This window comes from Myxocyprinus asiaticus, chromosome 19 (assembly GCF_019703515.2).
Source record: "Myxocyprinus asiaticus isolate MX2 ecotype Aquarium Trade chromosome 19, UBuf_Myxa_2, whole genome shotgun sequence".
In the NCBI taxonomy this organism is placed as follows: domain Eukaryota; kingdom Metazoa; phylum Chordata; class Actinopteri; order Cypriniformes; family Catostomidae; genus Myxocyprinus; species Myxocyprinus asiaticus.
In genome coordinates this window covers 30,401,455-30,426,541 of record NC_059362.1, presented here as the reverse complement: position 1 = coordinate 30,426,541, position 25,087 = coordinate 30,401,455, and the positions used below count along the sequence as shown (strand labels likewise).

Sequence of the window (25,087 nt, the reverse complement as noted above, 5' to 3'; positions counted from 1 at the left end):
CCATTGGGCCATTGTGTATATAGCTGCTTTCTTTGTTATTTAGAGGTGATGTGTGAAATTTTTTCGATGTTAAAATACTTTCGCTAATACCAGCTTAAATGAAAGATCTGCCATCATTTATTCACCCTCACCCAAACCCATATGACTTTCTTTCTTATGCATAACACGAGAGACACTCATTTGCAGTGGCTCGTGTGTTCATGCCACTGTTTTTGTGTTCAAGCTTCTCTCATTTAGTCATGAATGCAGAATGGACGTCAATATTTCTGCAGAAAATATACTTAAATGTTGGGTTGTTTCTCACTAAAACCAACCGTATGCCTTCAGAAGACTTGCACAGACTATTTTGTATGATACTTTGGGTCCTTTTTTAAGCTTTAAAGTGAGTAATTATCAACTGCCATTGTATTGAATAGATGGACTGGGATATTCATTAGTAATTTACCCTTTTTGTTCCGCATAAGAAAGTCATATAGGTTCAGAGGCAACCTTAAGTAAAGAGACAACTGTTTAGAGAAAACTTTAAGTAAATTATTCTTAGGGGGTGGCACACTGTATTAGGGGCCGGGGGTGTGTGGACTTCTGGCCGGGACCGTTTGTGTAATCCTGTTTCTATTTTGTCTTGTGGTATGCATGTGGGTATCTGTTAAATCAAATAGCTTCACCGTGGCATTACTGGATAGAAAACAAAATGCAATTTTTTTGATTCCCTTTTTTTAATTATACACATTTTGCAGAGTCCGCAGGAGATGTGTGGACTTATGACCCTAACAATAGATGTTCAGTTGTTTAAAAGGATCTTTGGTTTTCTTTTTATGTTCAGCTTAACTCAATTGCAATGTGCTAAATGACCTATTGCCAAGCTTTCTTTTGCTCACATGTTCAAGAGCTGACTGGTCTTGTATGCTGTCTGTTATGTGTGTCTTCATACGTCTTTTATAATTGTTCACACTGTCATTTGTAAAATAATCTATGTTGTGTGTGAGGTGTGTTGCATTGTTAAAAAAAAAAAAAAACAATTCCTCTGTTTGTTTGCGCATCCTGACTAGCCCAACATAACAGTGGCTAAAGCAATGGATTGTGGGGGCAGGACTATCTATTTGTCTGACCAATAGAAAATGGGAGGAATGTTTAGGAAACCTGTTTGAAAACAGACATTATTTTTGCAATTCCATTTGGTGAGGTAATGGTGCAAAAATTACATTTATTGCCTTTAAGCACAAGGAATATAATAGAACGAAGGTCTCGAGGTTCTTTTTAACTTAACACGGCATCTAAAAAATGTGGCACTGCTGCCCAAGATGCTGAAAAAATTGTGAAACTTGGCACAGTTGTCAAAGACATCTGTCTAGCGCATGTTTACATAGAAGAACAATTGAAAAACTGCACAGATGGACAAAAAAAAATATATATATATATAAATAAATAAATAAATAAAAAATTAAAAAAATGGTTCGGTGTGAACTGCCCTTTTCAGTGTGTAGAAACATTTTAATTATAGACTGTAAACAATCTGTTTACTAATAAACTCAAAATTTGTCTTTGTTTCTCTTTTTCTCTCTTGGTTATTTGGAATATTTTTATGGATCAGTAGGAAAACATCACATCATATAGTTGTCAAACAGTAGTCAAAAAGTCAGTTCCCTCTGTAATGTGAGGGCTCACCAGAGGGGACCAAGTGGCTGCAGACCCAGAGGACAGAACTTGACTCACCTAAGTGAAAAACTTTGATATACACAATTTTCTGTAATGTGCTTGCCCTGAGAGTCCATTACAATAAATATATGCCCCAATGTATACATTACATTAGTTCACACACCCATCAGAATGGCTTTACATTAGGCGTGTGAACCTCTCCCACGATATAACCCAATGTATGCCGCAGGAGATGAACTCTGTTAATGTTTTGTCATCATTGCTTTTTAATGGAGTGGTAAAGGGTGGCAGATGCTGCGTAGCCTACACAGGTAACACAGTGTCCTCATTACAACCCTGCCATTCCCACAATGTTTCCACAATGCCCCCCAAACTTTAGTGTGCTCTGAAAGCACAGTCGGAGCACCATTCTCTCCCCACCTTCTCATTTGGGGGTAATTCATCACTCTCTCGCCCCCTCTCTGCCTTTTCAGCGAGAGGTCTGCTGGAGGTACCATTTGTCTGTAGCAGTAATGCAATTCTGGTTGGTGGTTCACAGGGCTTGGTTGATGGGGTTGATACAGTAGACATAACCATCAATTTTTTCTGTTCTGCTTTTCTTGTTTTGTATCTTTCTTCTGAGGTACAGTAAACAGCATCAGGAGGAGAGACCGTTAAACATGTTGTCAGAGTAACAGTCTGAGAGAGTAACTTTGACGAAAGTTTTCAAATCAGAGACTATTACCTTAACAGCGATGCAGAAATTGGTGTCAATGTAACAAACCTAAATATGTAAAACTCTCTAGTAAAACGAATACAGATTGTGAATTCTGACTGGATTAACTATGTTCAAAGCTATTGTAAAATTACTACAAATGCACACCTGTGACCGTTCATTCGATATTAAAGGAATATTCTGGGTTCAATACAATCAAGCTCAATAAACAGCATTTGCTGCAAAATGTTGATCACCACAACATTTTTTTTTTTTTTTTACTCATCTCTCCTTCTCTTTAAAAAAAAGCAAAAATCGAGGTTACAGTAAGGCACTTACAAAGAAAGTGGATGGGGCCAATTTTTGGAGGGTTTAAAGGCAGAAACGTTATGTTGAAAAGGTTAGTAAGTGATTTTATCAGACTAAAATCATGTTAATGCGCATATTGTTAGTAAGTATATTAACGTTTACAGATTGGCCCCATTCACTTTCATTGTAACTGCCTCACTGTCAACCAGATGTTTAAACAAAAAGGAGGGACAAGTTGAAATACATTTTTGTGGTAATCAACTTTATGCCTCAAATGCTGTCGATTGAGCTTAACTTGTTTTGAACCAGTATGTGAAAAGTTGTTAAATTGCTTGGCAATCACAAACAGCCCAAGAATGGTGGAAGAATTATTTATTTTCAATAATTATTCTTGATAAATTAAAAAGTTTTTTTGAACAATGGTGTCTTTTTACTGTTGCCACTAAAGTCACTACGTTACAGTGATTTTACCACGCTGTACGTCGTACCTAATAACACTCCTTATCTCTGGTAAAATCACTGTAATGCACAACAGAAAATAACTCCCAACTTCAGTGTTAATGAAATATCAGCATTAAAGTATAAACATTATCTCAGTTTGCCTGTAAGTCAAATGGTGCCATTTGTATTCCTTTTCTAATTTGTCCTCAAAAAATCTTTGTTGTCAAAGAGGAAACAAACAACACTCTTGCTTACACATTTGACAAGCTGATTATAATATTAATGATGCTGCAGCTATCGTCAGATAGCCTCCACGTATTCCTGATGCATGCTAATGAGAGTTGGGTGTCTGAACATAGCAGATATTCCGGTGTAGAAACGCAACACGAAACAGAATTATTGTCTATTTACAAGTCTACAACAGCTAATTTCAAAGGGGTAAAGTTGTGTTGCAAGCTAACATAATGTTTTTAGGGTAAAAAGCATAAGATGCTAATGCTGAGGGACAGTTTCCTGCTAAGTACTCTGGGATAGCTGAGCTTTTGGTTTAAGTAAGCAGACTTTTTGGAGTCAGCCACTTTAACTCTTAAAAATGGCTGTATCCTTTAATGGTACAATCCAGAAAAAATGTCACACATTGTTAAAGCACTTTATCTAAGTAAATGCTAGCTGTAGTTCATTGCAGTTTTGCATCTTTTAACTGCAGTTTCATAACTTTTGGCTGGTAAAAAAATGTACAAAGGAAGAAAGGAGGCCTAACTCAAATTAAATGTACTTAATTTTGGTACTGTTCTTGAGATTTTCTGTAAGCAGCTAAGAGCCTTCATTCCTGTACTTTTACAGTAGACATTTGGCAAGATTAGCCATAAAGTTCGATAACAGATTTGTATTAGATTTGCACTACGTATGTGTATGTGTGTATGTATGTATGTATGTGTGTGTGTATGTACATATGTGTATAATTATTTTTTATTTTTTATTATTATCTATGTCTTGCTGCTGTTTTTGTATTCTTTTTGTATTGTTGTACACTGGAAGCTCCTGTCACCAAGACAAATCCCTTGTATGTGTAAGCATACTTGGCAATAAAGCTGATTCTGATTCTGATTCTGATTCTAAAGGCACCCATAGGAAAGAAAATCACAAATGAGATCTGTTAAATATCTAAATTGTTTCTCCTAGACAGCAATGAGATTGAAAGTGGAGATTTTTGCTTAAGTCTATTAAGTCTATATATCAGATTTTTGGTCCTGAAAAATAAACCCTAGTAATTTTACACTGTCTACTTTAGAGTTGCGGAAAAGGTCTCAACAGTGTCACAAATTGTGCTCAGATTTGCCAAGATACAAAAATATGGAAAAGTCAGAGATTTCAATTTGAAGACATTTCTTATTAAATTCTCCCAAGACTAATTTATCTGAACATTGCGATCCACATAAATGTTATATATATATATATATATATATGTCAAAAATTGTCTCATTCGTGTCTATTTTTATTTCCCCTTAAGTATTTTAGGAGAAACATCTGTGACAAGTTGATATATATGCTGCGTTCCATTCAACTCGGAAAGTGGGAATTTCCTACTTGGAAAAGTGCAATGGAACGCCACTTGAAGTCAGATTTCCAACTTGAAAACTTGTTTTGCATGATTGGTGCATTACATCATACAAACATGTCGGTACCAAGGGAGATGTACAAAGTTTATGATAAACATTCACTTTTAATCAAATAAAAAGCATCAATGAGTCAACGTTCCTACATTCCATGATTATAAAACTTCTTTAGCAGAGAAAGGTGTGTAAAACACTGAAAATTATACTCTCTTTTGAAAATCGTACACATGCAGAACAAATGCTAGCATTGCACTGCATCCTCTGCAATTTGGTTGCAAGAAGACGTCACTAGTGATGGCAATAGAATACATGTTAAGCAAACAGGAATATTGCAGTTTTGTTTCCTTAGACTTCTTCTTCCAAACAACTAGCAATGGAAAGCATTATGGTCGACGATCTGAGATATCAAGTAGGAATATCCCACATCCGACTTTGAATGGAACGCAGCATTATTTAACTTATTATTTGCTAACTGAACAAAAATGAGGACTCTATTAAGTATCTATTAAGTATTTTGGGGCACTTTCATACAGGTGGGTACAGTTTAAAAGTGTATGAGTGAGACATGGAAGGTTATTTCTTACCTCCTGTGTCTGGCGTATTTGCCACTGACATGTCCACTACCATCACACCCTGGTGTGGGACAGCTGCAGACAAGAAGAATAATGAATACAAGGCTGGCATCACAAACACATGCATGCAGGTAGACACACACATAGACACACACACATTTATGCTCTTTCTTGCTGACTATGTTTGAACCATGCCACATCAGCCTTCATTAGAGATTTAGAGAGCTCCCAAAGTACTCCAGGCCAATGACTCACCATGCTCCATATTTCATATTGCATATCGCTCTCTCTCTGTCTGCTCCATTTAGGTCCACAGCCAGTTATAAGCCATGAGGGAACACACTTCCAAGTTTAGAACTTTTGCCCTCCACGAACACAGGGTCAGACCAGCGAACATATCCAAATATTGTAATTAGGGTGTAACTAATGTAACTAACTGGTAGTTTTGTGTTAAATGGCTAGCATCATTTACTCACCCTCTTGTTATTCCAAAACCCATTTGACTTTCTTTCTTCCGTGGAAGAAATGTGAATTTTAACAAGGTCTTCATAAGACATAATTAAATTTTGTTCATCACACAAAAAGTGATGTGAAAAATATACAACATGAGTATTGATTACTTACTATTATTATTATTATTATTATTATTATTATTATTATATTTATTTTATTTATTTATTTGTCATTTTTGAGCTTGACAGACAAGAGTCACTTTTCACTGTCATTATATGGCAAATAAATCCTCTTAAGACTTTTAAATATTCACCTTTTATGTTCCACAGAAGAAAAAGTCATATGGATTTAGTGCCACATTAGGGTGACTAAATAATGACAGAATTTCCCTTTTAGGGTGAACTATCCATTTAACAAAAAACTAGCAAAATTAGTTACATACTCTCTGGCTTAAAGAAGAAACAGTTCACCCAAAATGAAAATTATGTCATTATTTACTCATGCTCATGTCATTTTAAACCCTTATACATTTATTTCTTTTGTGGAACACAAAGGCAGAAATTTTGAAATCTGTGCTGGTCATTTTTTCCATGCAATTAAAATGTATGGGGACTGAAGCTTTCAAGCTTCAAAAAGATTGCAAAAACACCATTAAAGTCAGTAACTTTCTCAGACTGTTCATCACACAAAGCTATCATATGACTTCAGAAAACATGGAATATAGCGCACTAGTCATAAAGACAGCATTTATAATCTTTTCTGGTGCTTTTTGGAGCTTGAGATCCCCAGACCTCATTCAAAAATATTCTTCAGAAATTCACCTTTGAAGTCCCATGGAATAAATAAATGAGTTTGGAACAATATGAGGGTGAGTAAATAAAGACAATTTTTAATTTGTGGGTTAACTAATCCTTTAAGCACTTCTAGAGTTTGAAGTAAGATAGTTCTATAGTAATAGTAAAAAAAATTTTTTTGTGGGAACATGTCTAGCCTAGCTCCAAAATTGCATCTCACCTAGTTGATGTTGGCAGGGGATCAGTGTCTGATCAAGCTACAGTAGTGACCCATAAGTGAGTGTAACTGGTGTTAAAGATGCCTGCAGCTACAGGCCTGGACCTGCTGATGAAGCAGATTGCCCTGATTATTGGGAAGGAGAGAGATAGAGAATAGAGGGAATAAGACTTATCTACTCAGTCTGATACCACAATAACGACGACATGGTAGGGAGTCGCCACTGAAAAAGCTGGTCACACCACACTCCAACAGTCACACACCCCAGCTTCCTTGCCGCTGTCATTGTAATTGGACACATAGCCACACAAAATAAAAAGCCTTTTTTAACAACAGCGTGGGTGTTAAACCATTCTTAATGAGGAAAATGCTGCCATTTATGAGGCCTGTAAATTGTGCTTAAGGAAAGATTTGTTGGGGAAAATGTTATGGGCAGAGATAAGTAAAAACAACTCACCACCCAAGAGGAAAAACAGGCCATTCACTCTCATAATAATGCATGATTTCATTAGGAGCGCAGGGATATTCACTAATACTAATTGGTAGAATCTTACATTCTTACTGAAGGCAGTTTCTCTGAAAGTTCTATTTATAGGCTCTGCCTGTGTTGTACTTGCCATATTGGATAAATCACATTGAATTATATCAATTAGCAAAATTATACTTTGATGCCACCACGTTCCGTACTTTGAACGGAAATGCATTATGCGTCATACACCTGTTTTTGTCCTTAAAGACAGAAATGGAAAACTAAGATAGCATCTGTGAGCAAATAAGTTTCTGGATTTTTATTAGTTTATATTATCAACTCTTTATATTATTATTCTGACATCACCATGCCCTCTATTTTTTGACCACTCCCCTCCAACCTCCTATCATACAGAAACCACTTTTCCCTATCCAGTCCATTTCCACTGGATAAAATAAAGTCTTGAAATTTCATGTATTATACTGCATATATACATTTTGTTACATGTTTATTGTTTACATGCACAATTTTTACTACTTGCAAGTATTTGCATTGACTTGTAGAACAAGCGCTAAAATGGTACTGTCTCTTTAAGTGAACTGTCTCACACTGATCTGGGGATTTAAGAATCATTATCGGGCATCGGAAAATCTGTATTTTTACACACCCCTAATCCCCGCCCTACAATTTCACTGGTTGTATATCCTGTTTCAGTTGGGAAAATGACACATTACAAAAGCAAAATGTATTGCAAATGCCATTTCATAGTGACTTTGAAAGTGAATGATTCCTACATTGTATGCAGACTGACCTGAACAGCTCTTGTGCAGCCTCCACGGCAACTGAAAAGAATGAAAGCGAGAACAATGAGTGAGAAAATATCTCAACATCAGATTCATCACACAGGAATCATACTGTTATGAACAGACTAATTCTTCAGGTTTATGTATTCTCACTGGATACTTCACCTATCCAATCAATAGTCCATGTTCATCACCACTGACATAAGTGATAATTCGTGAAAGGCAATAAAAAGTCTCAATTATAGATTGAAAGTGGGAAAATGGATTTGACCGTAGGTTGAGACTGCAACTAAAGTGTATGAGTGCATTGTACCTTGCACACCTTTAGATCGTGTTCGATGACGCTTCTCAGTCGCATTCAGCTCCATCTGGAGAAAAGAATCAGCTATTAGTCTGACCTCCGGTCTACTATCTTAGCTACTGTAAAAGCAGTGGTGGGCCGTGCATTAAAAGTCTAGGCCTTCAGTGTGATTCATGCCATTAAGAAAACACAGTTTCACAATGAATAAGACACCCTATGCCTTTGGGCATCATACATTATGTCGCAGCTAACTAATAATACCAATTGACATTTTAAAAACACGTCCACGCACGAAAGCCAGAACTTGAAACGACACTTAATGCTCAAGCAAGCCTAATTTTAACTGCAGCATGACTGTATTTGAAATGAACGTCTCCCGAACAGACTTTCAAAAATCATAATTTTTCATATGAATCTACCAAGAAGGTCTATAATACCTGGAAAAATCTATCTAATAATATTTGCCATTTAAATGTTGCTTCCAATAAATTTCATTTCGTCAGGGTACATGGTTATGCTGCGTTCCATGCAAGTTGGATGTGGAATATTCCTACTTGATATCTCCGACCATAAATGCATTCTATTATGAATTTTTTTTTACATTTGTGAATGTAAAAAAAGTCTGCAAAGTTTCAAAAATCAAAGTGCATGACAAATGGAGTTATTGACTCTCAAAAGAAAGAACCAATTCAGAACACCTGAAACGAGTCGTTAGTAATTCCAGACTTACTTCCTGTACTAACCTAAGTAATTTGGTAACAAAAAAACCTGCCTCTGGTCTGTATTGGCTGCTTTCGAACAGCTTTGACCCGCCCTCAAACACTACACTAAGTGGTAGACCAATCACAACAGACTGGGACATCTGACCAATCAGAGCAGAGTAGGCTTTCTGAAAGGAGGAGTTTAGAATGAATCCTTTAGAACGGATCATTAAACGAGTTGTTTTTGACACTGGGAAAAAATGGTAATGCTGCAATTTAAATTATGAGCAAATTAAAGTGTTTTTTGACCTTGGATGCATGTAAATCTATTGTATGAGACCTTTAAAACAAAATTAGGCACGTTTAAAAAACATGATAGGTGCTCTTTAAGCTAGTGTAAAAGGGCAGTGATGTCTGCAGCATGAATAGCTATTAAAAAAGTAAAAAGGGTCATAGATGATAAGGAATAGGTTTATTATGAAAAATACAGACTTGGAAACCATGGATAATACTACACATTGATCATGTCGTACATTATGGAAAATATGCATCACTAGTTCATACTGTATGAAGAGCTAGTCTTCTAGTGCTAGAATGAGTTCAAATATATCTTACAGCCTTTCATTGTTCAGAAAACAAAGCAGCACAAAACCTTTACTCAATTGCAAAATAAATAAATAAATAATTTTCTTAATAGTATTCTGCCGTGTAGTGTCAAAACACAGTAACTAAACATTTAATCAACATCTTATAATAGAGTGAATTATATATCTCTTAAGACTATAATCTGTCCTGTGACAGACGGGTTTGGCTCAACTATTTGGCTCAACTCAGATTAAGAGAAAATGGAAAGTAAAATTTGCAGCATCTATAAAATCCACACTTAAACCTAGTACATTTAAAGCAGTTTTTCTCAGTGTTGGTGTAGTTCTTGTGTTTCGCCTTTTAGGGCAGTTATTTTGTCTTATTTTCCAGTAAAAATATCTAAACATCCTTAATACAGAATCAATTTACTTGAGAAGCAACTTTGTGTAAGACATTAAGACTTTGTTTTCAGAGAATATTCCTTGAATTAAGTTTATTTTTTTAACCAAATTGGTAAACTGTCTTTTCTTGTTTTGTTGCAAGAAATGATTTTTTTAGAGTTATGCTAAAACAAGAAAACAAAATGCTACTGGGGTAAGAAAAATAAACTTCAAGATATATTCTCTGAAACAAGTCATAATATCTTACACAATTTTGCTTCTCAAGTAAATATACAGTATCTTGGTTTAAAGGATGTAGAGATAGTTTTTACTGGAAAATAAGACGAAAACACTGATTTCGAATTTTTTTTACAGTGTAGAGGACAAACAAATCACATAAAGCACATTACCTGAGATTTACTGGTTGATGGTGGGACAGATGTGTTTTCTGAGGAGCGCCTCCTGTGTGGTGCGATTAGGCAGAATCTTCCGCAGTGTGTCCCTTAAAACTGCTCCTCAAAACTCATTTTCTGTTCAAATAAAAAAAATAAAAAAATGCTGTTCACTGTCTTTAGTCATAAATTGCAGTTCTGTCAAACCTGCAGACAGAAATACAGCACACTTATATGGAAAGACATAAAGATGTCAACAACTATTTAACATCTCCATTATCAAAGTGCAGGAAGAGCAAGGAAAAAAATATAAAACAATAACAAATATCTGTCAGTCTCTTTTGGTTTAAAAATATAATAAGTGACAGAAGTCAAAGTTTAGAAATATGTTCCCCGTTCATAAAGAATGAAGTCACCCATTTTTTCTCATTTTTTGAGAGAAATATGAAGATCTTTATGCCTTTAGAGCAAATACAGGAAGTTTTTTGATTTCTATAAATTAAGGAAGTCACTTTTTTCACAGGTGCTTGATGAGCTTTTATTAAGTGCTCAAATTCTTATATAATATGCGTCATGTATTTATAATAGGTCATATAGATTAGCCAACAATTTATGTATTTTCTATCAGTCAAAAACACACGCTGTCTCTCTCTCTCTCTCTCTCTCTCTCTCTCTCTCACACACACACACACACACACACACACACACACGTTGGTGCAGCTATCATTATGAGGACTCTCCATAGACATAATGATTTTTATACTGTACGAACTATAGATTCTATCCCCTAACCCTAACCCTACCCCTAAACCTAAACCTCACAAAAATTTTCTGCATTTTTACATTTTCAATAAAACATTGTTTAGTATGTTTTTTAAGCGATTTGAATTATGGGGACACTAGAAATGTCCTCATAAACCACATTTATAGCATAATACCCTTGTAATTACCAGTTTGTAACCTAAAAAAAGTCCTCGTAAACCACTTAAACCTGCCCACACACACACATACACACATACACACACACACACACATTGAGTGCTCCGCTCCTCTACTAGTCAACAAGCTAACACATCTATCTGATGCTCCTTGCAAATCCTGTTAATGTGTGCTGTTGGTCCACTTGCATATTTCTTTCTCTCTCTCTCTCTCTCTCTCTGTGTGCGAATGCGCGTGAGCGGCGAGTGAGTGGAGCGCGTCTGTGAGAGTGGCTGAGTTTCCTTCTCTGACGGTTTGTCTCAGTTTTATTTTTTCAACGCTAGTTTTCTTTAAGGAGTTGTGTTTCAAGTTTCAAGTTAAGTTTAATTTGTAAGGAGAAGGGGGCATAAAGTGGTTAGGGCGCGTTCAGCGTTCAAACTGGCTGCCATGGCGAGTTCATGGAGGGTGGGGGGTTCGAGCAACTCACCCGTCATGCACGGAGTTAGAGAAGGGTCTGTCTGAGTCCTGTAGGACTACTACAAAACACACCCACTACAAGTTACACCCCCTCTAATAGATATGTTTGTTGCATTTACTTGGAGTCCTGCTGCAATTGTACACCTACACCCTACACTAAACCTAAACTTATACCTACCCCTATACCTAACCCTAACCACAAAAATAAAAAAAATGGAAAGTTTATAAAATGACTGAATATTCTGCTACTAAAAAGTTCTATTGGACACAATCATACCACCGTATCACTAGGTGGCGACTATGAGGGATAAACGTGATGAAAATGAAGAGGAGAAGAAGCTAAGGGTAGCTAAGCTAATACATTGGCAGCTTAGCTTGTAGGCTAGCTTGAGAAAACAGATAAGAGACAAGTTTAATTTGACCATGTATATCTTTGAATACATAATATCATATGTGACATATATGTGACAATATCATATTTAAAAGTGATTCTTTGTGATATGTACATACAGTAGTTAAGATAACATGAATCATATGGTGATTGAATATGGCTATATAAGTTCTCTCAGCCAGTAGAATGGCTTTATGATCCAAAGGGGGTGTTACTTGGATTAGGCGTGTCGTGTAGTGGGTGTTCCTGGTAGTCCTATGGGATGCAAACAGATACAGTTGGGGAGTTAAAGTGCCAGTCGGCGTTGAGTGCTTGGTGGAAGATTGTAGTTTAGCGGTTGGAGCTGTTGTTGGACACAGCAGTATAAGGTCTGCGTCTAAGATGAACGGTGCCATTGTTCTTTTTCTGTACTTTGTGGAGAAAGTCAACAGACTTGTTGTACAAGGAATTGTGTTAAAAAACACACAAACATCAGTTTTTGAGGTTGTTAACCCTGCTAAGAAGACAATTTTGTCAAACGTGCCCCCATTCATAAAAGATGAAGTCTTAGAGCACAATGGTCAGATGATTTCTGCAATTAAAAAGATTCCAGTTGGATGCAAATCTCCACTGTTAAACACATTTTGTCTTTTAGAAGACAAGTGTTTATGGTACTGAAGAGTAGAACAGATGAGTTGAATGTTGTTTTCTTGTTCAAGGTTGACGGGTTTGACTGTAATTTTTGTGTTGACTGAAACAATTAAATGCTTTAATTGTGGAAATGAGGGGCATTTATTTCGGGCTTGTCCTCAGAAAAGGAAGGATCTTCAAACTGACTCTGCAGAAAATGAGGTACAGGTTGCACACAGTTTAAAGGAAGCAGGAGAAAATTAGAATACAGGAGAAAATGGCGAGATAATAGAAAGTGTTACTGAGCAGGTAGATGAAGTCTACGAAGGAGGGTGCTGTTTGTTGTGAGATGGAATATAGATCAGGCAGTGACAGTGAAAGAGATTTGTCTGATCATTCAGCAACAGATGGACAAAGAAAACATGCCTATTTTAGCTTAGAAAGAGTTCTTAGTTTTTTTTTTTTTTTTTTTTTTCAACAAATGACTAAAGGGAAAAGAAATGTTATAGTGGATGACTTCTCAAAACAGACTTCTGTTTGTTGATTCAGCAAAGATTTTGATGTGAAATACAGGAGGGGAGGGTCTTAGTGAGATTTAGTGAGGTTTATCGGTTAAGGAAGTCTGTTCAAAAGATGCGTTCTTCAAATAATTTTGAAGGGTCACAAGAATAAATTCTGAGTACAAAATCATGTCCAGTGAATCTTTTCTTGTTTCTGTCCATAATTTTTTGTTGTGGGTGATATCAGGATATCCTCTTTAAACTCAAATGGAGCACAAGATGTTATGAAAAGGAGTGCATATTATGAATTACTGAAGCTAAAGAACATTGATATTGCTTTTGCACAGGAAACACATTCATATGGTATTAATGAGGTTGAATGGCATGCAGAGAGATTGGGCTGGTTCTGTGATATTGAGCCATAAGACCTCAATTATTGCAGGAGTGGCAATTTTATTTTCAAAACAGTTTTTACCTCTATCTTATAAAGTTGAAGAAATTGGTGCTGGTAGATTGATTAAAGTTTCAGCAAAATATGACAAAATTACATTGATACTGATAAATGTATATGCACTGGTAGTTGCTTATGGGAGGATGATCTTTATGGAGAAGTTATCTACTCTTCAGAGTTGTGATTCGACTGATTTTTTTTAATTTTATTTTAGCTGGAGATTTTAATTGTACAGTTATAGTAACCTGGATAGAAATAATATAGAATCAAGACATATGGCATCAAGACATAAATTGAAATGTTTTGTTGAGACGCATGAGTCGTCTGATGTTTGGAGAAAAGAAACTAGGCAGTATTCATGGGCACATTCTAGGGGTGATTACATTTCTTTAGCCAGACTAGATAGAATTTATTGTTTTAAGCAGCACCTACAGATTTTTAAATCATGTGTTTTAAGTCCAGTTGTTTTTCCTGATCATTATATGGTTTTAGGGATTGTATTTATTAACTTTCTTAAAATAAAAAAGTTCTAATTGACATTTTAATACGTCTTTGTTGAATGATATTTCTTTTAGATATTTTTGGGGGAACAGTGGAAAACACAAACTCAACAATTTGAGTCTTTAAATCAGTGGTGGGATGCTGGGAAAATTAAAATTCAGCACTTTTGTAATCAGTACTCTTTCAATACCTCAAGGGATACCATGAGAGCAATCGAAAATCTAGAAAATGAAATTACAGAGCTTAATTTGTTGGATTCTATAAGAAGTCAAGATAAAACTCAAGCAATTAGAGAGAGAGAGAGAGAGAGAGAGAAAAAAGACATTTTAGAAGATCTACTGGGGATGAAAACACATGTAGCTTTAGTGTGTGCATGTTTTCAAAACATTAATGAGATGGATGCACCATCCATTTATTTTTTTTATTTGTTTCAGTTTAGAGAAAAAAATGGGCAAAGTAAGATCATTTATTGTATTCATTCTGAAGACGGCAAGGACATAGGAATTGTACACTGCATTGCAAAGCATGACTAATGGTCATGCACCAGGTATAGATGGTCTCCCTATAGAATTTTTAAAGTCCTTTTGGGGTGTTTTGGTGACAGATCTTTTGGCAGTGATCAATGAGAGTCTTGCTGAGGGGCAGCTGCCATTAAAATGTCGAAGAGCTGTTCTTACTTTAGTACCCAGAAAAGGTGATCTAAGAGAAATGGGTAACTGGCGACCTGTGTTCTTACACTGTGCAGTCATGAAAGCTCTATCTAAGGCTCTTGTTCTCAGATTAAGAAAAGTAATGGAATACGTGATTCACACAGATAAATCTTATTGTGTACCTGTTAGATCTATTGTAAATAATATTTCATTTGTTCATGATTTTTTGGATTGCTCTAGTCATTTTGGATTTATATGTGGTCTTATTTCATTAGATCAAGAGAAAGCTTTTGATTGTGCAGAGCACCAGTTTTTACGGAATACGTTAAAAGCTTTTGGATTCTCCTCTAATTTTATTGAAATTATAAAAGTATTGTATGGGGGTATTGAGAGTATCCTGAAAATCAACGGTGGCTTAAGTGCTCCTTTTAAAATAGAGCGTGGCATAAGACAAGGATGTTCCATTTCTGGTATGTAGTCAATAGTGCTTGAACCTTTGTTGATCAAATTTCGTGCTAAATTGATGGGATTCAAGATTGCAGAGGAATATCCTCCAATGCACCTAGCTGCTTATGCAGATTATGTTATAGTTATAGTGCAAGGACAAGAAGATGTAAATAAAATGTCTCAGTTAGCAAAAGAGTTTGAAATAATTTCATCTGCAAGAATAAATTGGAAAAAAAGCACAGGTCTCATAATTGGTGATTGGAATAATAAAGAACCAATATTACCAGGTAATTTAAAGTTGGAAATAGATGGATTAAAGTACTTAGGAGTATACCTATGTTATGATTTTATAGTAAAAAAAAAAAGACAATTGGGAGGGGTTTTTGGAAAAAATAAAAGGTAGGTTGGGAAAATGGCAGTGGCTTTTGCCACGCATGTCATATAGAAGGAGAACGCTTATTACAAACAATAATTAGCTTATTAGTGGCTTCAACTTTATGCCATAGATTAGCAGTACTAGAACTTCCTGGAGGAATTCTAGTAAAAGCTCAAGCATTAATTGTAGATTTCTTTTGGAAGAAACTTCATTGGATACCACAGAGTATTCTTTATTTGCCAAAAGATGAAGGGGGCAAGGTCTTATTCATTTATTGAGTCGGAAAGCTGCTTTTCGTTTGAAATTTTTACAGAATGTCTTGTATGGAAATACAAGACTATTGCTGAGTTGATTTTAAAACAAGTTTTTAATTTGGGTCTTAAAGAAACTGTTTTTCTTATAAAATTTTTGGATGTGAAAGATGTTCCATTATTTTACAGTAGTGTTTTTAAAGCTTGGAGTTTATTAGAGAGTAGAAAGCTTGTATGTAAAAGTGCTTTGTTTTAGTTATTAGAGGAACCTATTGTTTATGGGGCAAGATTATATATTACGTGGGAAGGAGCCCCAAGATTGAATGAAACCCTCATTAAAGCTCAAGTTATAACTGTGAAACATCTGATAGAGCTGGCAGGCACTGATTTCACTAATGTGGGTGCTTTGGCTGAGAGACTGTATGTCCATTCTACTCGTATAGTGGGACAGATATTGGACAGATTTCGGAGAGCGCTTTCTGAAGAGGAAAAACATTTGCTTATAAAATGGACTGATGGAGAAGAAAGAACTAATCCAACCGATTGCTTTCCTAATTTGGCAGTATGGCCAAAAATGTAAGAAGTATCTTCATTGTTATTTAAACAAAATCTAGGTGATACAGCTTTCAGATCTGTTGGGAGAAAAACTGTTTATGAATTTTGTGTTAAAGTTATGAACAAAGGAAAATTAAAGGATAGATTGGATACCCCCTGGATAACTTATTTTGGAGTTGAAAGAGGAATAAAACCTACATGCGAAGCACTTTATAAGCCACCGTTGACAAAAAATGTGAGAGATATGCAATGGAGGGTTTTACATGGGATTATAGCAATGAACTCCTTTGTTTCTGTAATAAATCCTGAAATAACAGATAAATGTCCCTTCTGTAATATCAGAGAAACTGTTTTTCATTGTTTTCCTAAATGTGAACTGTTGTTGCCATTACTTTAATATTTTAAAAGAGCTTTTCAATTCTTTGAGAAAATTTTATTGAAGTTGGTTTTAATTTTGGTGTCAGATATTGTAAAAAAGGTAAAAGAAAAGGTAAACTGTTCTATATGACAAGACAACAAATTGAGAAAAGTCACAGTATTGATGCCTTGTTTTTTAAAAGGCTGACTAGAGCTAGAATAAAAGTTGAACATGGTTATTGTATTATAATGGATAATCTTGAAAGGTTTAAATTAATTTGGGATTTGTGTTAGCCTTTTTGTTGATGATTTAAGGTAGGCTTAATTTTTGTTTTGTTTTTGGTTGTCTTAACTTGGTTTTAATGATTCAAAATAAAGTGTTGTTAAAATTCAAAATACTCTCTCTCTCTCTCTCTCTCTCTCTCTCTCTCTCTCTCTCTCTCTGTGTGTGTGTGTCTGTGTGTGTGAGAGAGAGGAACACATACAGATCTGTGTGCGCACGCAAGTATTTGTCAGCACCAAGGCCAGCGACACAAAGTGTGCTCTCCAAATGCTGGAGATGTGTATTAAAAGGCTTTCAGTGTCAGGAATGCAGACTTGAACATATTTCCTTAGAAAGACAGATCTTTGTGCGTAACAACATTCATGTCCCCATCGCATACAAATATGCACTCACTTTCACGCTGCCCCTCTTTACATTGATAGATTGCTCTATCGTTTACACTGGGGCAATATGAAGCTCTCATCTGAACTTCACTTGGTCAAATCAAAGCATATGAGCTCCAGCTGTCCCCCAGTGGCAGTGAGCTGGCCCAGCTTGCTTGTAATTGGGGGAAAACACTGTTTAGTATTCATGCCCAATGCCCTTCTGTCTCACATAAAGTGGGCTTCAAAATATAACTCTCTCTCTCTATGTCTCCATCTTGCTCTCTCTCTCTCTCTTTTGTGAGTGGATATATATATATATATATATATATATATATATAGAGAGAGAGAGAGAGAGAGAGAGAGAGAGAGAGAGAGAGAGAGAGAGAGAGAGAGAGAGAGAGAGAGAGAGAGAGATTGTCATGTTGGAATAACCATAATTATGATTAAGATTCCAACTTGTAAAATGCGCTCATGTCTTCATAGAATGCTTCATAAAAGTTGTTAACTCGGAATTCTATGACTGGGAAAATGACATGACAGCTCCAATTTGACAGTCGTGACATCTTGTTTTTTTTTTTTTTTTTATTACCTTGAATACTATCTTTTCACTTATTGGACAGTTATTAAAAAAGCTTTTGATTTACCTTGAACAAAAGTACTTTGTCTAAATGTATTAATTTCAGGGATTTTCATTAGCTACATAATTCTGCAACATTTTAAGAAACATTAAAAATTAGATCAAACTGGCTCAAAATCAACCTTTAGACATTACATGCAAAGATCTCATGGATCAGGAAAATTTTACACCGCATAGTAACAAACAGGTGTTTGGGAAAGTGCTGGTAGTTTTTGTTGATATTTAGTGTTTTGGGAGAAAATAAAATCAAATGTGCTTTGTAAATACAACAGAACGTAGGTGTCTCAAGATTCATTTTAATGGCTGAACATCTTTTTAACTTGACACTGGGTCTATAAAACTTACACTCCAGCAAGAGAGAGAAAAAAAAAAAAAAAAAACAGGGAGACATGGCACAACTGTCAAAGATGTCCATCTACTTCATGTTTTACTATTACTATTGAAACTAAACTAATGAAATACAGAGCAGATGGACACAAAAATACGTTCAGTGTGATTATTTTTTTTTTGGGAATGTCTATTCAGGAGCACGGCCAGCCAGCATGCAAGAGAGTTTAATGGACCACAGCCACTATGCAACAGGACAGTGTTTAAATATAAACATACAATAAAGTCTAGCTGAAGATACTAGCATCTCCACATCCTCCATCAGTCCAGACCTTCCATCTTCCAGCACACCCCCATTCCCCCCCAAACCCTTGCACAGGCATTCGTCTGGCAGGGCTGTTGTCACATCACATTCATCTCAAATCTGCTCCAGCTGCACAGCACCACCGTGAGCCTCTCTGCCCCCACAAGAGTGTGTGTATGTGTGTTTGTGTGTGTGTGCATCACGCCCAGTCATAAGGAACAGAGTGACCCCAGTCACAAAGACATGACCCTACAACCCTCAAGGCTCTGCATACTATCTCTCTGGCTAATTTCCCCCCAACCCTGCCCAACATCACCCCACTGGACAGTCAGAAAGAAAATCACTCCACATACAAATCTGAAATCATATTTACTGTTGATTCACAACATGTTTGTCTATGTTACAGCAGTGTACTGGTGTCAGTGGCCCTGAGATTGGTCTGAATTTTCAGTATGTAGTGTGACCAGTCAGATTTGCTTGCCTGGTTTTGCCTGGCCTCAGTTCAGATGGCATCATGTCTACAAGAGCCCTGAAACAAGGTGACATTATTAATTTCACATACTCTATCACATTAAAGGAATAGTTAATCCAAAAATGAATATTCTACAGTTTTTTAATCACCCTCTTGTCCTTCCAGACTTGTATACTGTTATTTATAAGGAGAAATATATTAATATTAACTTTTTGTTTTCTTCATATATAGCAGTTCCTACCTCCTACCTCAGTTCCTACCTCATAGAAACATGTTACTATGCCTATGTTTTTGCAAAATGATTTTTATTTGGGTTGTTGTATGGATCACAGTAGTTTTTCTGGTGAAATGAACACCAGAGGCGCAATAAATCACTTTTATTTTCTTTCACACAAATCACACGTACTGTAAGAAAGCAGATTATCAGTTCATAGACATCAAAACCCTTTACTATAGTGCCTTGTAAGGGGATACATTTTAACATTTGCATTACATAACCAATTACATTTACAAGTTTGTTAGAGCATGATTAAATTGCGTGGAACTGATAGTGGGTGGGTGCACTTGCGATGCAAAGTACCGAAAAGCATGCAAGTCCTGAAAAGCATGCAACTTGACACGTGAGCTGAAAGTGTCATAGAAGTACGACAAAATTATGTGTTTGCTCCAGCAATTGTGTTTTTCATCTCACATTTTCTTTTAATGACATCAAACGTCATTGGTTCTTGTGAACAAAAGAACGTCATCTGAAGCCATATGACTGCTATCGTATGGACTACTTTTATGGTGCTTTTAAGACCTACTGTATTTGGAGCTTGACAGACTGGTCATTAAGTACTGCCATTGTATGGAATATAGGGAGTCGAAAATATATCAGAAATTTCTCATTTTGTGAAATAAGAGAGAGAGAAAAACACCATACAGATTTAGAATGACATGAGGGTGAGGGTAAATAATGATATAATTGTAATTTTTTGGCAATCTATTCCTTGACCTAAGCCACAACATTGCTCATGTGTTTAAAGGCACCTAAGGTCTAATATCCACTGGGAGGCAAAGTCCAGTGGTCAGTGGTGGAGAATTCTTGGCCACCCAATACTGTGGTATAGTCAGTCAAGAGCTTAAAATTGTCTAGGATTCTGCTCTGCCTTATCAGTTGCAGAGACTCGCTCAGCGTGATTGCGACGGTAATGCAAATTTGTGTGTGCGGGAGTGTGTGTGCACATGTAATGCAGATGCCTTCACAGAGTCTAGTCAGAATTCCAATCACTGCACAGAGCTGAGAGTGTGGGCTGCTTGCATTTTCCAGTCCTCATTTAGAATCCGAGCACAAGCACACTGGAGCTCTTCATTATTAGCTACATGACTAGCCATGAAGCCATAGGTTATAAGCAGCATGCGAGCGAGAATCTGAAATTATAGCTACTTCAGTGGCTTGTAATTGAGGGTATTTTGAGAATAAGTTTTCCTTCAAAACTTACGTTGGCGCATCTCCCATCTTTGAGATGGCACCAGAGCTCTGAGGACATTTCTAGTAAGTTTCCTCATTTAAGTACTAATGGACACAGTCTTGATCTGCCAGATGCTGCTAATCTACAAATGGCTCTTTGTTAAGGGCTTTCAGGGCGCTGGACTCAACCCATATATTGCATGGCATAGATGCAATCCACGAAGACACTCTATACAATGAAACAAATCTCTCTTCCAACCTGATGCACTCCATCACATCCTCATCAAAGGTAAAGCTTGAGAACAATGCCTCCCTCTCCATCTCATCTCATCTCATCTCATCTCATCTCTCTCTCTCTCTCTCTCTCTCTCTCTCTCTCTCTCTCTCTCTCTCTCTCTCTCTTCCTCTCTGACTCCTGACTCTCTCTCCTGAGGCCTCATTCTATTCCATCAGGCAGAGAGGAGCTTTAATTGCCACTGCTATTTTCGAGGCTTGCTTATGGAGAGAGAAACCCGTGCCATCAGGTCTTAATGATGCCTGGCAACCACGTGGGATCCAACCAACATGTCGTCAATGGCAACGGAGGCGCCAGAAGTCCTCTCTCCCAGCGATGGAGACTTTACATCCTCAGAGAGAGAGAAGCAGTTCAGCGGAAAATAGCTTTTGGCCCCTCATTTGAAAACCTAGGCTGGTGCCAGGCCCAGAGGAAACCTGGGCACCAAGACTACCAGAATTGTTGTTACTGGTATTACTCATTGGATTATACAAGCCACAATTAGTTGAGATTAGCTATTAATGGCTTTTTTTTTATAAGTGCAAATGTGTTCAGTTTAACGTTTTGTTTTGTCTTTTTCCCAGTGACTATTTCTCTAGGATTTGTGGAAGACAAGTCATTTTTCCAAAATCCCTAAACCAAGACCAAAATTATCAACTGTAACTCCTTCTAGCATTCAAGCTACATCAAACAAACTTGGCACAGACCTTCAGACTGTTCTGACATATACCACATCCACACTAATCCACTTTCAGTTTCCAAACGTCAGAGTTTTACAAAGTATGTGGTAAAGGAGAGCATTTTTGCAATGCTCCATTTTCGATGGAAGAAACGCTGTAAACATAGCAAAATAAAAGCGTTTTCAAATGAAAACGTGGACATAGCCTTTGTGTGCTATATCTTTTCTAATCAGTATTATGGTTTTCACACAGTGGATAATCAAAAATTAAAAAAATCCTGTAGACTTATGCTGTCATGTCAAAATTACTGTAATTATGAGATGGCAACTCGGAGGTTCTACTCAGAGCTGTTCACGTCCTGTGACCTAGGAAGTTATTAGTCTCTTGGACAACACTCATAACTGAACAAAATGGCTTTGTTGCAAAATATTTATCACTACATTTAGTCATTAATTTACCTCTATATGTTGTTACAAAATGTTTAAGAACAAAGAAAACACTCCTGGTAATGATGGCATAATAAAATGGCAAACAGAAATATGTTTACTAACTTTAAATGTTGAGGCAGAGTTTACAACTTGTAATTATGAGTTCTTTGAAGACATGAACACTTTTTACAAGTCGGTATCCCATAATTACTGTAAAAAATGAATAGGAGAAACTGGAAACAGTCATCGGATGTAGATGTCCCACCTTACAGTTAAAAGAAACAGTCACCTTTTAAATACAGACATTGCCTGTGAATCAACTCGAGAATGCACATGCTGTATATTAGCTATACAAGCATAATCTGAGGTAAAGAAGCACATTTTATGATCGCAGTGTTGTCAGATTTTACTGCTGATTTTAAATATGTTCTTTGATCTTAATCTTTTTAATCTTTCCCCATTCAAGTAGATAGGAGCTGCACTTGTATGCTGCTTGTTTACATAAGCTGTGTCCCAAACGACACACTCTACACTTTGCACTTACAAAATATACTATGCACTTAGCCATGTAGTGTATGTATTTTTAAAGTGTAGTATCATCCCAAATGGAGCACTTAACATTTTTTTACTACCAGTGGTGGAAAGAGTACAGATTTTTTTACTTAAGTAAAATTACTGCCACTGAAAAAATAATTCACTTGAGTACAAGCAGAAATACTAAGAAATATTATGACTCAAGTAAGAGTAAATAAGTAGCTTGCCAAAAAACTACTCAAGTAATTAAATTACAAGTTACTTTATGAAAATTATATTATATATAGTATATACACTTCCATTTTTAGAACACGAAGACATTTTTGTTCTTGAAAGAAACTTATGCTTCCTTTCACCAAGGATGCATTAAATTGATCAAAAATACTGTCAAAAAGCATTAATTGCAAATTATTATTACGGTTATATTTAAGTTATTTAAGTTATATTTATTCCATTTTTTCTTTATCCGTGATGGCAAACATAAACTATATCACCTGTTCCTTACAAAAGCATTCTAAAATGCTAATTTGGTACTCAAGAAAATGTTCCTATTATTAGAACAATTGAAAATGGTTGCGCTACAATGCGGAAATTACAATACAGTGGATTTTTTCCCCCATTTGCTGAGGTATTGAGTTCTTACAAGTTGATTTACACTTGCAAGTCAAATTTTGGTTTTAAAAATAGGCAAAAAGAAAGACATTCTCCTGAAATTCTATTTTCTCCTAAAGTCTATTGTTTTAGAGAAATGAAGGCTATTCCATGCATTACTGTTTTGAAAAAAGAATCTCTAACCAGGATAGAGAGGGAAGTGGACGGCCAGATGCACAACAAAAAGACAAGTAAATCACAGTCTCTAGTTTGAGAAACAGACTCCTCTCCAGTCCTAAACTAGCAACTTCTAAATGCCAAAGACCTGCATTGCTGCAAGAGGATTCTTGGACAAACAGAAAATGTTAAGAATACAAAATGTATTTAAATAGATATAGCCATTTGTAACATTCTAAATGTCTCTAAATCATCTCTAAACTACATAATGTGCATTGTGACTGAAACACATTCCTATTTCAGGTTTATTCTCATTCATGTATGTCCAAGTATTTTGGCTATTAAGTTAACATACTGTACAAAACTAATATAATGCAAAAATAATTTCTAAAAATTCCGAAAAAATATGTTTTTTTTTTTTACTTTGTAATTGTGGTGAAAAATTATTGTAGCGAAGTTAAATACATTTTTTATCAACACAAGTAAAAGTATTTATACTATTATTTATTTATACTTATGTGAAAAATTTACTCAAGTACTGTAACGAAAGTAGTTGTAATTCGTTACTTTCCACCTCTGTTTACTACACGGAAGCATTCGCCATTTAACAGCTGATGGAAATGACATTTCAAGCACACGTGATGTGTTGCCGCTAGCTTTAGCGTGTCAGCCAACCTCAGTTCAACACTTGTATCTTAAACAATGTGCATATTTACAAAGTGTGGAGTGATGGTAAACATTTTTAACTGAAGTTTCACTAGCTGCTAAATTTTTTTCAGACCAGCAGCATAGCCAGGTAACTCTGCCCCTTCTGCTATGTACGGCAAGCCACATGCGCTAAGTGCATGAAGTTTCCAACATTCCACACTCTGTTTTGACGGTTGAAAAGTGCATCATCCGGGTACATAAAGTACACTTTTTTTTGCTGCACTACTTACGCTTTAAAATGCCGTAGAATAGTGCAGATGTGTGTGGTTTGGGATGCACCTATAGAAAAATACCTGCCCGAGAGCGTTCCAAAGATGGCCACCAGTGGACTGACTTGCTAGAAATTGACGGAATGTTCAAATGGGTCAAAATTATTCAAATTCCACCTGTCAAAAAGTTCAAATGTAAACAAAAAACACACAAATCCTTTAATCTATCTATCTATCTCTCTCTCTCTCTCTCTATCTATCTATCTATCTATCTCTGTCTATCTGCCTATCTGACTGACTGTCTGTCGGTTTATCTGATTATCTATGTGACAGTGTATGTGACCAATTCATCTAACGGTTTGTCTGACTATCAGTCTAGCTGGTTATACTGTAATTTCTGTATAACCATCAAACTCCAAACTTTTAAAACCAGTTTAAACTTTCAGACAATGGTTTGTCAAGCCAACATCAAAGTTTGTCTTGAAAAACTTGAAAAAGTTTTTATCTTTAAAGTCTTTTAAACACAACTCTTAGTCCTAATTTCACCGGGATTTCTGGTGCCTTTAAAAAATATGTGTTTTTATAATTAAAATAAATCAAAAAGGCAATTCAAAACAACAGAAAAACCAAATATCGCAGCCTAAGCATTTTTCTAAATTAAACCACACACAGAAACACACACATGCCTCCAATAAATACAACATTAATGCCATACCCTGACACATAATTGAGGTGAAAATGTCATGATGAACTTTGCGACCCTTAGCTTGTTCACAATGCGG

At 36.1% G+C, this 25,087-nt stretch overlaps 1 protein-coding gene across 4 annotated transcripts in view; it reads right to left on the bottom strand.

The window, feature by feature from the left end:
- Positions 1–25,087, bottom strand: part of LOC127410153 (myelin transcription factor 1-like protein) — an 84,728-nt gene that overhangs the window by 46,501 nt on the left and 13,140 nt on the right. For all 4 annotated transcript variants that reach the window (XR_007892087.1, XM_051645245.1, XM_051645247.1 and 1 more), the window contains exons 2-5: positions 10,402–10,521; positions 8,338–8,392; positions 8,033–8,063; positions 5,301–5,363 (exon numbers count right to left, since the gene is read on the bottom strand). Coding sequence is in view for 3 of the 4 variants with exons in the window: in XM_051645245.1 (XP_051501205.1) it covers positions 5,301–5,363; positions 8,033–8,063; positions 8,338–8,392 (149 nt within the window). In the remaining variant the exon portion in view is untranslated. The remainder of the gene's footprint in view (positions 1–5,300; positions 5,364–8,032; positions 8,064–8,337; positions 8,393–10,401; positions 10,522–25,087) is intronic.